The sequence below is a fragment of the Tubulanus polymorphus genome, chromosome 4 (assembly GCF_964204645.1).
Source record: "Tubulanus polymorphus chromosome 4, tnTubPoly1.2, whole genome shotgun sequence".
NCBI classification, from domain to species: Eukaryota; Metazoa; Nemertea; class Palaeonemertea; order Tubulaniformes; family Tubulanidae; genus Tubulanus; species Tubulanus polymorphus.
Genome location: NC_134028.1, coordinates 16,339,068 through 16,355,080, shown reverse-complemented (window position 1 = coordinate 16,355,080; position 16,013 = coordinate 16,339,068). Strand labels below are relative to the sequence as shown.

General features: G+C 35.9%; 1 protein-coding gene across 1 annotated transcript in view; it reads left to right on the top strand.

The window, feature by feature from the left end:
• The window catches only part of LOC141903423 (regulator of G-protein signaling 7-like), a 269,965-nt gene that overhangs the window by 192,954 nt on the left and 60,998 nt on the right, over positions 1–16,013 (top strand). The window contains exon 12 of the mRNA XM_074791538.1: positions 5,848–6,051. Coding sequence (XP_074647639.1) covers positions 5,848–6,051 — 204 coding nt within the window. The remainder of the gene's footprint in view (positions 1–5,847; positions 6,052–16,013) is intronic.

Genomic DNA, 16,013 nt, shown 5'->3' with positions numbered 1-16,013 from the left:
CAAGGTAATTGATCAAAGCGTCTTCAAAATTTTCTTCGGGCGACAAAACCAAAATAATGAATTGTCGCGGGCGATAAAACCAAAATAATGAATTGTCGCGGGCGACAAAACCAAAAAAAAAATTGTCGCGGGCGACAAAAACAAAATATAAAACCAAAATAATGAATTTTCGTGGGCGTCAAAACCAAAAGAAGAATTGTCGCGGGCGACAAAACCAAAATAATGAATTGTCGCTGGAGATAAAACCAAAGTAATGAATTGTCGTGGGCGATAAAACCAAAATATTGAATCGTCGCGGGCGACAAAACCAAACTAATGAATTGTCGCGGGCGACAAAACCAAAAAAAGAATTGTGGGGGCAGCAAAACAAAAATAATGAATTGTCGCGGGCGACAAAACCAAAATGGTGAATTGTCCAGGCGACAAAACCAAAATGGTGAATTGTCGCGGGCGACAAAACCAAAATAATGAATTGTCGCGGGCGATAAAACCAAAATGATGAATTGTCTCGGGTGACAAAACCAAAATAATGAATTGTCGCGGGCGACAAACCAAAATAATGAATTATCGCGGGCGATAAAACCAAAATATTGAATTGCCGCGGGCGATTAAATTAAAATATTGAATTGTCGCGGGCGATAAAACCAAAGTAATGAATTGTCGCGGTTGACAAAACCAAAATGGTGAATTGTCGCGGGCGACAAAACCAAAATGGTGAATTGTCGCAGGCGACAAAACCAAAATAATGAATTGTCGCGGGCGACAAAACCAAAAAGAAGAATTGTCGCGGTCGACAAAACCAAAATAATGAATTGTCGCTGGCGATAAAACCAAAGTAGTGATTTTTCGTGGGCAATAAAACCAAAATATTGAATTTTCGCGGGCAACAAAACCAAAAAAAGAATTGTGGGGGCGACAAAACCAAAATAATGAATTGTCGCGGGTGACAAAACCAAAATGGTGAATTGTCGCTGGAGATAAAACCAAAGTAATGAATTGTCGTGGGCGATAAAACCAAAATATTGAATTGTCGCGGGCGACAAAACCAAAATATTGAATTGTTGCGGGCGACAAAACCAAACTAATGAATTGTCGCGGGCGACAAAACCAAAAAAAGAATTGTCGGGGCGACAAAACCAAAATAATGAATTGTTGCGGGCGATAAAACCAAAATAATGAATTGTCGCGGGCGATAAAACCAAAATAATGAATTGTCGCGGGCGACAAAACCAAAATGGTGAATTGTCGCGGGCGACAAAACCAAAATGGTGAATTGTCGCGGGCGACAAAACCAAAATAATGAATTGTCGCCGGCGATAAAACCGTAATAATGAATTGTCGCCGGCGATAAAACCAAAATAATGAATTGTCTCGGGCGACAAAACCAAAATAATGAATTATCGCGGGCGATAAAACCAAAATATTGAATTGTCGCGGGCGATAAAACCAAAATATTGAATTGTCGCGGTCGACAAAACAAACAAAAAGTTGTCGCGGGCGACAAAAACAAAATATAAAACCAAAATAATGAATTGTCGCGGGCGACAAAACCAAAAAGAAGAATTGTCGCGGGCGACAAAACCAAAATAATGAATTGTCACTGGCGATAAAACCAAAGTAGTGAATTGTCGTGGGCGATAAAACCAAAATATTGAATTTTCGCGGGCGACAAAACCAAAATAATGAATTGTCGCAAGGGATAAAACCAAAATAATGAATTGTCGCGGGCGATAAAACCAAAATATTGAATTGTCGCGTGTGACAAAACCAAAATAATGAATTGTCGCGGGCGACAAAATCAAAATCATTGTTTTCTCGCGTTATTTTAGTTTTGTCGTTTTGTCGTAATGTCGCCCTCATTTGCATATTCGTGTTTTTTTATCTTATCAGCCACCATACTAAAGCCTTAAGGTCGCGGGTCTGACTATTTCAGATGGCTGGGAGTCACCTTCATTTCGGTCAACGAATTATACATTTAGACTTCACCTACGATGTAACGTAGCCCAATACACTGGGTTTGAATCCCGTAAATCGTTCCACGAACTCGGTCCTTCAGCGCAATTCGTTCAAACAAAATTCCCATTTTTTGTCTGAATGAAATTCAAATTAATGACCAATAGAAACTTATTTCCAATCAGGAGATCGGCTATCCAAAAGGAAATTCCTTAAAAAGTCCTCCCAAATTACATTCAACTTGAAGAAAAATACAAACTAAAACCATAAACATATATGTACCATACAAACTTTTTTATTTCACAAATTTTTAAATTTGAATAAACATTGTTCTGATATAAATCAACTTACACAATTTTGAAATGTGAATAAACATGTACATAGTTCTGATTGACTTAAAAAAATTGGATTACAACACGGCCTTACAGCATTTTAATAGTGCATACGGTGCAGATGATGTTAGGTGACAATGAGTACAATATGGTGAATATTACAAGTCATTGATATACAAATATGGTGATTGTCAAACATTTCTCTACAACGATCGGGTTACTAAGATATAAGAAATTATTATGTGTAAAAAGTTAAAAAGCAAACCAAAATGGCCAAATTAGCTCACCTGTTGCCGAAGTGTGCAGAAAATAGATGTTATCAAATTACCTACCTCCAATTATTATATACTAATATATATATATATATATATATATATATATATATATATATATATATATATATATATATATATATATATATATATATATATATATATATATGCCAATGAGTCCACACATTTACAATGGACAAAAATTTTCCACAACTTTAAATGTTCCTATATTCAAATAATTAGCATATTTTTTATGTGAACTAATCGGCACCACATTTGTGCTGTGTAATGATCCCAATAACCTTTATCAAAAATATACATGTTATATGGAGTATTAGACAAAAACATTAAGTCAAAAAGCAATAAGTGAAAGAGAAAAAAGCATGTTGCACACCCACCAAAAATATGTTTTGGTATTAAGTATGCAGTCAGAAAGTCCAGACGGACTTTCAGACTGTATGAACATAAAATACTTACTACATTAAAAGCAGTTCAGTGATAGAAGAGTTTCGAAAGTAAATACTACAGTAGACTCCGCCTATGTCGGATCCATATCAGTCTCGGATTCATTTAGCTCGGATTGAATTTCTGGTATCTTTGCTTCATATTTCATTCAAAATAGCCTTGCTTATGTCGGAATATGTGATTTCGCTGAAATAAATTGAAGTGGTTTGCCCCAATAATATCTGTAATTCCGGTGACGCGCGCCTGCATGTATTAGCCTATATGCATACGATCATATCGAAAAACAGTACATACAGGAAGGCTTATTCGTACTCGTGTATATATGCTGTGTGCGAGGCCATATGTCAACACGACAAGTGTTTTCTTAACACAACACTCATCAGCATATTAGTTATTATACTGTACTATAGGTCTAGATAGATAGAACAGAAAACAAGACTAGAGGGTAGAGAGACATTAAAATTACGGTAAAAGATAAACATACCACCACTATATTCAGATAACTTGTCCTTCCACCATACGCACCACGTAGTTCTTGACTTCATTTCGTGTTCATTGATGAGTGCTGACACTTCCATAAAATCATGACAATCATGACAAGAATAAGACGGATCGGAAGATGTAGTTGAATCGTCCGCCATTTTAGGTACGTAGGTGAAGTCTAAATGTATAATTCGTTGACCGAAATGAAGGTGACTCCCAGCCATCTGAAATAGTCAGACCCTAAGGTCGCGTAAAACTCGATAAACACTTCAAGCGACACAGCGAACGATCTCCTTTCCACCACAGCGAACGCTTACTCCGAATGTCAAGTGTGAGTCCAGCATACGGATAGGAGTGTGCTATATACTTGTATTCAGTAAATACCTTATGCATTTGACAATGATCGGTATGTACTGTAGGAAATATAGAGTATTGATAAATGGTTGAAGCCCGCGGCCGAATAAATATATTCTTTTATTTTGATACCTCGTCGACATAACAGCTTTTCTCCGCCATATCTCTTCGGCCTGTTTAGTTTAGGCCTACGATTCCCCGGTACACTAAAGATTTATCTTAGTAAATACACGGTTAATTCGGTATAGAAAAATTGGTATTGTTAAACTAACTCCTTGAAACCCGCAGCCAAATCACTGGTAGTAATAAATTAATTTGTACTCGATTTGATTCTCATGATGAGGAGAAACTCGCAGCTCATCCCCGGAACGTCGATGTAGTAACACACGTCGATTCGTCGATGTTTACGGCTCGACAGTGCTTTTAAAATCTAAAGTAGTTAATTTCCAGTGTATCGGTAATATGATTTGATGAGGAAAATGGGATATTGTTAAAATCACTGTTTGAAGACCGCGACTGAATGTGAAGTCTGCGGCAATAAATTAGTTCATTTATACTTGAATTGATAATCGAAGTGACAGTCGGCCTGCGGGTTGATTTCGGGATGACGACTCGAAAAACATGTCGCCCCATTGAATGGGGCTAAATTTTCGATGTTTACAGCCCGACAGCGCTTTTGTAACGATGATTCGTGAAAAAACACGCGGGCTATTTGTAGATCTCAGTGAGGTGAACGATATTATATGGATTGTATATGAAACAGCGGTAAGGTAACAAAGCCTATGTTCTTTTGGTAAACATAGTGTGGAAGAAAATAATAATAATAATAATCACGCGGATATCAATAGGGTTTTCTGTGAAATAACAGAAAACCCTAATAATCACGCGGATATCAATAGGGTTTTCTGTGAAATAACAGAAAACCCTAAATATAAACCACGTGCGCGATGCAAACAGGGACACCAAACTAAGAAACACTGAATTTCTTAATTACATGTGATTTGAGTAGGCATATGTGCTGGTTATTTAAAAATTCGAATCTTAATTGACTTCTATCGCATGGGCCTTAATCCCTATGGAATTGAATTGAATTCGACACAGTAATTCGCCTGTAATTTGCGATGAATCTTTTTGAAAATAAGCTTGAAGATAAGGTCTGGCGAGATGTCCACCCCCTTTGTAAAAAAGGTCATTGGTGATCAAATATGGCAGTCATTGAGGTGCCCATCTTGAATTTCTTGTTTTTTGCGATGCAGCCCGCAATTCCTGAAGGATTTTCGCGAAATCTGGTCTGAGGATCAGGGTAGCTAAGCTGTCCGTGCCTATCGTATATGGAGGTCATCGGCTTTCAAATATGGCCGCCAGGGTAGCCATCTTGAATTTCAAGCACCAAACTGCCTGCAATTATTGATCCATTTTCATGATATTAGGTGTAAGAATATTGGTAGGTGAAATATCTATCCCTCATGAAAATTGAAGTCAAGTGTATTCGCCAGGGTTGCAATCCATCTTGCATTTCTTTTCAGCACGATGCAGCCTACAATTCTTTGTGAATTTTTTCATGTAGTGTGATCTTTGGGGCAGTGAAAATGTGCTTTTTTCATGTAAGGATATATTAACAGAAATGAACATTATCGCCACATAGCCTATACCATTTTAACTATTTCAAAACCAAACTTCTGTAAAACTTTGATTACTGGATCATTCCTCTTCTAATGCGTCATGAAGGTATAAGGACCGTGGGCCTCTTATTAATCATTCACTTCTCTATTAAGTAAAAGAAATCTTACTAAAATATTCATTGATGGTTATCTATTATAGACTAAAAGACAGTGGCACACGCCATCGTTCCAAGTTGCAGTCACAATTCACGTGCCACAGCAACATTTTACGGTTGGACTAAGCCTGAAAAAAGTATGATGGTACAACTTTCCCGCATACAGGCATTCTTTAGAATGGCTCCTAATTGGATATCATTGTCTTTTTAGGGTCGATACACCCACTGAGCGACGCGTAAAACGATGGATGTTTGGTTTGAATGAGCTTCTGGCTGATGCTACTGGGCGGCATGAATTTGAGTCATACTTAAAAAAGGAATATAGTCAAGAAAACATCCGATTCTGGTTTGCTTGTGAGGAAATGAAATATGGACCTCAGTCGAATGTTGCTGATCGAGTCCAAGAAATATTTCGGTAAGATTGATCTAAAAGTAGCAATAGAAAAATTAAACAAACTGATAACACCACCTCATCAAGTCTGAGCACCGGTCATTGTTGCGGTGCCCTACAACGTCTTGCGCAAAATTGTCATATAGCGTTTAATTCCTGTTTCTTACACGCAAACACAGATTTTCGTCCGCAGTTTTCAGAGCTATTTTATCAAATAAACAAAAAAATTACCTTAAGTACTTAAAATTTTTTGAAATCATCATCATCATCATCATCATCATCATCATCATCATCATCATCATCATCAAATACGGTTGCGTAGGCTTTTGCCTTTAAACCGATTAAGACTATACTTTTTTAGGGTGCACGGTTAACAGGGTGTAGAGACGGTCCCTCCAGTGGTGTCGAGACTCGACTTGAATGAGTCCATTGTGTCAGTCATTACCACTTGACTTGGGAGACTATTCCAGGGTTCAATAACTCTCTGGGTGAAACTGTTTTGTCTGATGGTTATCTTGCATCTTGGCTTGGTAAGTTTAAGTGGGTGTCCCCTCGAATGTCTGTCGGTTAGATTTGCGGTCAGTGGCAAGAGTCTCTCGACGTTAGCAGTTTTGTAATGGCCATGCAGATATGTATATTTCTGGATCATGTCACCTCGAGCTCGGCGGTAATGTAAGGATGGGAGTTCAAGGTCCTTGAGGCGTTGTTCGTATGATTTGTCACGAAGACCTGGGACCAGTTTTGTTGCACGGCGTTGTACATGTTCTAGGCTATCGACGTGTTTCCGGAGGTAGGGTGACCAGATGCTAGCGGCGTATTCAAGGTGCAGGCGAACAAGGCTTTTGTAGAGGATCTTAAAGGAGTCTTTGTCTAAGGCTGTGAAGGTTCTCCGAATTATAATCAACATACGTGTTGCTGTAGTGGTGACTTGTTTAATAAGGGTATCAAATGACAGTGATGGGTCCATGACAACTCCGAGGTTCTTTTCATGGGTTGAAGTTTTGAGAAGGTGAGTTTTGCCTTCACTGTCGTTCATGGAGTATAGGTAGTCTGGATGGTTTTTGCCTATGCGAAGAACTTTACATTTGTCAGGTTGGAAGGACATCTGCCATTTCTTGGCCCACATGGATAGTTCTTTCAGATCATCATCCAGTATTTTAGAGTCGTCGACGCTGTATACAAGGTCACGCCGTGTTGTGGCTGCACTGTTTTGTATCTCTCCGACTAAAGTAGTTTTATTCAGCTGTGATTTTATTTTGACTACGACATTGGATACCAGTACATCAGTGAATACATCAGGATTCTATACATGCATTTATTAACTGTTAACTTTGCGGTTTTACTGAACAAATGGTGTTTTTAGTCTGAAGAATTTATTTGGATTATATGTATGAAGATGGCAGCACGGCATAGTATTTGGAATGTTATTAAAGGACTTGGTGAACTCAGTTCAACATACAGAATATCAAAACCAATTTATGACAGATTGCATGAACTATCGAGCAATGCCAAACAATCAACCAGTCACGGTTGTAGAGATGGATCAAAACTCAACAAAAGGAATTACTTCTACTATGGTGAAGCTGACAATGGTGCTATTCCTGTCATAATGTCAAACAGACCGTCAATTCCTGAACAGACTTTTAACTTAGTCAATCAGAAAAACTTAATATATGTGCTTATGGTCAAGGACAAATCTGATTTAAAACTTAACCTCGCAGTCATCAATGCTCAATCTATCTGTAACAAATCGCTAGCCGTATCTGATTATCTTTTTGATCATTCAGTCTCAATTGCTGCTGTATCTGAAACTTGGATGACCGATAATGACTGCATTGTGAAGGCCAACTTTAACCAGTCTGGTTATAACTTAATGCACTCACCAAGGTGTAATGGAAAGGGCGGCGGTGCCGGAATTATCTATGATGCCACCTTGCAACCGAAGTAGGTTAAACTTCCAAATGCCAAGAGTTTCGATGCGATAGCTATAGACTTGATTTTTAAAGAAGACTGTATACGTCTGATAAACATTTATCGCCCACCTCCAAACAGAAAAAAAATAGATTTACTGTTTCCCAGTTTCTGACTGAATTTGGAAATCTCCTAGAAGAAACCATTGCTTGTTCCAGTAAATTATTAGTTGTTGGTGATATAAATTTCCATGTGGATGATCGAAAAGATTCAACTGCCAAGAGATTTTTATCATTTCTGCATTCCTTCAACCTCTGTCAACATGTCAATGTACCAACGCACTGGAAGGGCCATACATTGGATTTAGTGAACACCCGCCTTTCTGAAGATTCATTTGTTCGATCTATCAATGCTGCTGATATTGGACTTTCCAATCATTTTCCAGTTAACTTTACTGTCAACATCTCACGTCCGTGTGCTTTAACAAAAATTATATCTTACAGAAAACTTAGAAATATCAATGTCTGTGAATTCAGTGAGTCGTTCAAGAGTAGAGTGGATATGTTAAATATTCGCGATCCCCGCGTGATGGCTTTGGAGCTAGACGCCGCTCTGACCTCTTCACTGGACGAACATGCCCCTGTTGTTACAAAGCCAATTACACTTCGTCCTCACGCTCCTTGGTTTAATGATGACATTCGCATAGCTAAAAAGCTTCGCCGTAAATTAGAAAAGCAATGGCGAGCAACTAAACTTTCAATTCATAGAGAAATGTTCCTTACTCAGAGAAATGTTGTAAATTGTCTCATCTTATCAGCTAAAAAACAGCATTTAGCTGATAAGATTAATAGTAACTATAACAATCCTAAGAGGTTGTCTGAAATTATAGATAACCTCCTAAACCGTACTACTCATTTACCATCGTGTTCCTCCAAGACTGTACTCGCCAACAACTTTGCTAATTTTTTAAAAAAATATACCAACATCAGGGACAAACTGATTATCCTAGTCCTTCCACTACAGTCTTGAACGAACCCGAATTCAATGGTATTCACATGGATAAATTTAAGTTGGTTACATAGGCTGAGCTGGCCAAATTTATGATGCAGTCTCCTTCTAAGCATTGTAAACTCGATGCCATTCCTACATGGCTGTTAAAAGCAGCTCTACCTTACCTCATTCCGTTTTTCACTGTTATGATTAACAAATGTCTCGAGTCCGGTGTTTTTCCGGACTCTTATAAAGTTGCATATATTCAATGGTATTCACATGGATGAATTTAAGTTGGTTACAGAGGCTGAGCTGGCCAAATTTATACGGTTCCTGAACTTCGCTGAAAAAGCTGAAACACTGAAAAGCTGAAACGCTGAAATAAAAACGCTGAAATTTCAGGGAATTTCCGAAAAACGCCGAAATTTCAGGGAATTCCCGAAAAACGCTGAAATCGTGCTAGGTACCGACAATACACGTTTTGAAATTTTTTCCGGGCCGGTGTCCGCTGACGAGTCCTGAACCGTGTTTTATGCTCTACCTTCGGTTACAGAGACATGCCTTAAGGTCGTCGTCATGATCGACTTGATCGATTGCGTAGATTGTTAGATGTGTTTTTTTGCCATAGTTTTATGTGCATATACCGGTACGATCTAACAATGAAGTTATCACTTCATTTGAATAAATTCTTAATCACAGTAATATTAATTCACAATATTTTTTCTTATGTTTGGTGATTTCTTGCAACTTATCATTGCCAAGTCTCATGCAAGTTGTAGCTGAATGAAAGTACAGTTAGGCTGAACCTGATAACCCAAATTAAGTGCTAGCATGGAACTAATGATTATTTTGATTCTATTTTCGGTGTCATTGAAATTCGTTAATAAAGGTTCAACCGTCATAGTATACTGTACTTAGCATTGCTACAATTGGGTGCCATATTTCTACAATTTCTACAAGGAGGAAGGAATCTTTAAGTGTCTTTGTTCCCGGGTAGGGTACGGGGTAAAACCTGGTTTACTTTCTCTTTCGACTTGCCGGAGACTACTATCTGCAATGTATTGCATGCTTTGATGTGTCTGGCCTATAGGAGTCGAACGATATTTTTTTCCCATACACAGGCTTGGCTTTAGTGTAGATGAAGGCTAGGCACTGCACATTGTGGTTGACTGGAACTCTTAATTCACAAAATTAAACGAGTCAACAAGAAAGATCCAATAATTGGACATTTGTCTAACTATATTATTTAACAGCTTGAAATAAAACATAACACATTCTGCAAGAGTATACAAAGGAAATCAGTTCTTACATTATATCAGAATCAATAGTTCGCTTAACTCTGGCTAGAATTCTGGTTCCATTGCTTCATATTCTAATGAAATCCACTAGTATACCTTAGAATATCGCTTAGCTTAAGACTAAAAATTTGGTACCAGGAAACAGGGAAGAAAAGTGGGTGTACTGTACATCCGCAATTGACTTATTTCTCTCTGGTTGAATCAAGTTATTATTGAAATAGCATTCGAATAGCCATTTTATTTTTAAAAATTGTGTCGGTTAGCTATCCTGCTGCAAATTTCGCAGTTGAAGTTTACTGGTGCCATCTGATTTCTCAGTATCTCAAAAAATTTGCACATTCTAAGCCTGAATCTAAAAATAGAAAAAGGTGCATTTTAGTCGGATATAAAAGAATAGTGGCTAATGCACCCTGGACTATATAGCCTATGGGGTGGGCCTAGTTTGAAAGCACTGAGGTCCGAGAGAACAGCACTTAGTAAATAAATACTGAAATTAAACTTACAAAACACCCAGTACTTGAGATGATGTACTTGACAAGAAGTGTCACCAGCTAAGCAAATCAACTTTATCTATGACTCCTCCTTTTATAGATTCAGTAGTAGTCTAAAAATAAGAATCGGTACATTTTTCTAACAGTTGGTATGTCATTTCTTCAAAAAAACTAATTATTATCACGCCACAGCAAATAAATTATTCACAGTTGTTGAATGGTTAGCCCGATTTAGATTAATTGGTTGACGCTAATCAGTATGACCCATATGTAGGGGCCTACTGCATGCCATTGGCGTCAATCCATTCCATTCCATTCCACAGTGAATTAAAAAGAAATTTAGTTAGATCCCTTTTGTCCAAAAGCTGCATCATTTATATAACTAGCTGTCAAATTTAATTTACCTCCTTCAGAGAATACCATAGTGACATAGTCCGTCGCCCATCAACATGTTGACAAAAGAAAAGTTGCTCCATGTTTTATACATGAACGTTCAAATAAGATATTTTGCGTCTTGCAGGGAATATTGAGCATAGTGTTTAAGTTAGCTTGCACGGTTTGTGAATGGGTTTTCCTCATTATGCTGCCTGTATGCATTAAAAATCCGGATTTCAAGCGAATTAATTTGTCCAACAAGTGGCCTCTAGAAGTATACTCCACACATACTGTCCATGCATGTCTCTGTAACCGAAGGTAGAGACTAAAACACGGTTCAGGACTCGGCAGCGGACACCGGCCCGGAAAATATTTCAAAACGTGTATTGTTGGTACCTAGCACGATTTCAGCGTTTTTCGGGAATTCCCTGAAATTTCGGCGTTTTTCGGAAATTCCCTGAAATTTCAGCGTTTTTATTTCAGCGTTTCAGCGTTTCAGTGATTCAGCTTTTTCAGCGAAGTTCAGGAACCGAAATTTATAATGCAGTCTCCTTCTAAGCATTGTAAACTCGATGCCATTCCTACATGGCTGTTAAAAGCAGCTCTACCTTACCTCATTCCGTTTTTTGACGCCTTATAAAACGTTACCATTATGAAACCTAAACAATGTTAACCATTCAGCGTCATTTTACAAACGACAACCGTAAATCGATGTGCAAAACGTCACAGGTTTATGTGTACACATACAAGCTATTTGGCAAAATATTATTGATAAAGATGCAGAATGGCTCCCTGTGATTATATAATGACGTCTATTTGAACGTCGAAATGTTATATTGCATTGAATATCATAAGAAGACGTATTGTAATAGTAAAGGATGTATGATCATATCAGGAGCGGCAGGCATAAATAGAAATGATAAGTAAATCGGATTATTCGGTTAAATGGCGGATGTATACACGATTTGGAAGTCTGATATAAAAGTCAGACCCTGACATGGGGATGCTAGTGGAATGACGAAGCTATCTACGATCTGAGTAGGGCCGGCGTGAATTTCATCGGCGGCTACAAGCGGTCTATATAAAAACGTGTTAACATATAATTTCAATATTCAAATGTTTTAGAAAATATGTTCGATATAAGGGGTATGCAAGTTTCATGAGATTAGCAATTTATAATAGCATAGCTGTCATATACGGCTCCGCGTCCATTGATGGCATGTGTATAAGGTGACAATTCAATTCAATACTTTATTGATCCTTTTTACATTGAAATTCCGGGATAAAATTTAAAAAACTTACAAATCTTAAAATAAGAAAATACAAAATACAAGACACACGGTTAATTCATACAGAATAACATGAATTAGTTCTTTAAATGACAATGTCTACTTCAACCCAGACTCAAGTCTAGGATATCGAGTGACAGCCAAACCGGGCCCCGGGACCGGGCCGGCTGGCTACACGATATGCTCAACGTCATGATGAAGCAAACATCCAAATAACTCTTTCTTCAACCATGGAGGCAATGAAGTTGCAGACCAGCTTAGAGGCAAAAGTGAATCGAAGTCGGTCACAAGTTGACAATTTTAAATTAGACCAGTTGAAGACTGTATCATCTACCCAATCGCCAAATCTCATAATTCCCCAAATTTCTTAAAACTTCGATTTCAAATTTGCAATTCCACATAAGCTCCCAGAAATTCTACATTTTTTCGCAGGCGTCAAATAATTTATTAAAGTTAAAGTTTTCTTGTTTACTGTTATGATTAACAAATGTCTCGAGTCCGGTGTTTTTCCAGACTCTTATAAAGTTGCATATATTCATCCACTTTTAAAAAAAACCTAGTCTTGATGTTGAATGTCTCAAGAATTACCGACCAGTGTCTACTCTGCATTTCATATCAAAAGTAATGGAGCGAGTAGTAGCTTATCAGCTTAATCAACATCTTCAAAATAATGGTTTACATGAGGTTTACCAGTCGGCTTATAAGTCAGGTTGTAGTACAGAGTCTGCTCTTGTACGTGTTCAGAATGATATCTTGATGTCAATTGACCAGGGTATGGTAGTTGGGCTGGTTATGCCCGATTTGAGCGCCGCCTTCGACACTATTGACCACGATACTCTACTCGCTCGTGTTAAACACCGAATTGGTCTGTCAGGTACTTGCTACCAATGGTTAGAATCTTACCTTACTGATCGCTATCAAACTGTTTGTATAGGCGACTCTAAGTCTGAACCATGTTTACTCAAATTTGGTGTACCGCAGGGGTCTGTTTTAGGTGCACTGCTGTACGCCATTTACGTTCTTCCTATTGTCGATATCATAAGGAAATTCAATTTAGATTTTCATTTTTATGCAGATGATTCACAATTGTATATCAGGATAAAACCAAAAGTTAACGAATTGGTGTCCAAAAATACACTCCAACTTTGCTATACTGAACTTAAACATTGGATGGATTTAAACTTTCTTCAGGCAAAAGGTGACATTTTAAATGGCCAGTATTGAAATTTACTGAGACGATTTTTTGGTGAAACTCGTGTCTCCAGTTAACTAAGCATTACTCAGAAACTAGTCAGCCCAAATGAACAAACTATACACTAAAGATGAATTAGGGCTACATAGAATAATAGAATAAATATACCTGGATAACAGAATAAATATACACAGAAGAATAAGAATAATTTTCCTCGGTTCAGATCGGTGCTTTCAGGTCATGTGATCAATGTCAGCCATCTTGAATTCGAAATTGTTCATGAGTTATGATGATATGATACTCGTTTATTCATAAAACAATTATCCGGAATATTAGGTGTGATTAACCAAGAAATAGAAGAATACAACGCTATAATGATGAAAAAATGATTTCAAATTATTAGCAAAAACATCTGAAAATAACATTTCGTATAAATTTGGTTGTTTTAGATTTTTTTAGATTCTTTTAGAATTTTGTTTATAATGATTTTATAATATTACGATATTATAAACCAAATGAACAAGATTTTAAATTATTAAGACATGAAGGTGCAATTCCTTATTCATTTTATGAAACACATGATGATTTTTTTAAGTAACAGAATTATTAAAAGAACAATTTAGAATCAATCAAAAGATGAATATGTAAAACGTGAAGTTTTTAATAGAACATTACATATTTGGGATCATTTTGAAATGGAAAATCATGTTGAATTAGTTGATTGATATTTAAGATCGGATGTAGTTATTCTGGAAGATATGTTTAAAAAATTTAGAGAAGTTATAATAAATCATTTTTGTTAATCCTTTTTATTGTTATTCAAGTATTGGTTTTGCCTGGCAATGTAGTTTGAAATATACAAATGTAGAATAAGATCTATTAAAAGATCCCGATATGGTTTTATTATTAGAAATATCGATTCGTGGTGGAATTAGTGGTGTTATGCGAGATAGACATTATAAAGCAAATGATGAATATAAAGTATTATAGATTGATGCATATAATTTATATGGTTGGGCAATGATGCATTATCAACCAAAAAAGATTTCATATTAACAGAAGTTGAAAATGATGATAAAACCGATTGGGAAGGCGCAATTAAAAGACCACGCTCCAATTGGTTATGTCTTTTAAGTTGATATAGAATATCATGATGAAATAAAATTTAAATCTAAAAATCTACCATATTGTCCCGATATATTACCTAGATGATAGTTATAGCGAATATCAGAAAAATATCAAAAGTTCACGTTTTTACAGAAAATTTACTATTCACACAAAATAATAAATATAATCATATTGTTCATTACAGAATGTTAGAATGTTAGTATTAATATCAGCAAATGGAGTTTTAAAAAGTTCATAGATTTATTTGAATTTAATCAATCGAAATGGTTAGAAAAATATATAGATTTTAGTAATAGGGGTAATAGGCTTTCAAGCCAAAGGTTAAACGGTCGAGCTCGTAAAAATGAAAAACATGAAAATAATTACAATTTCTACTTGAATTACTCGCGAAACTCATAAAAATGAAAAATAAATTCTCACACACTCGAATTTATTTTTCATTCTTATGAGTTTCACTCCTAATTCAAGTAGAAATTGTAATTATTTTCATGTTTTTCATTTTTTACTCACCCGCCCGTTCAACCTTTAACCTGAAAGCCTATTACCCCTATTACTCTTAAAATAATCATAAACATGAATAACATTTAAATTGACAGATTATTCAATATAAAAGTGTAAGCTCTTATAGAATATATAGATAGATATATTTACAACATTATTTCAATATTTATATTTGTATGAGTTAGATTTTTAAACATTAAAAGTGTTAGTAAAATGTGATTGAAATAATACATGATATAAATCATTGAACTTCTAAAATCAATTTTTAAAAAAATTTGATATTAAAATGAAAGCAAATAAGTACTACTGTCCAACATGTAATATCAATATAGATAAATCCCAAAAAGCAAGACACAATAAAACTAAAACACATTTAGAGAATAAATTGAAACTAGAATATGAAGATGATATATTAGAAACTAAATTAGATGAATTAAAGAATGAAAAAGAAACACACAAATGTGATACATGTAATCAATCATTCAGTGATAAAAGATATTATAAAGAACATTTAAAATCTAAAAGTCATATTAGAAATAAGAATAATGATATTTTAGGTGAAGATTATTTTGATAAAGATAATGATAAGAAACAGAAGACAATTAAAAACATAAAAAAATAAATTAAACAATAAAAGACCATACATGGAAGATGTAAGAAAATATATTAATTCATTAGATAATAAAAACGATATAGAGATAACCGAAGCATTTAAAAGTGATATTGGTCCAGCAGCTATTGAGTTTAAATTTCATAAAGGAAAAACATTAGAAGAAAATAAAAAACATTTAGAAAATATGAAAGAAATAAT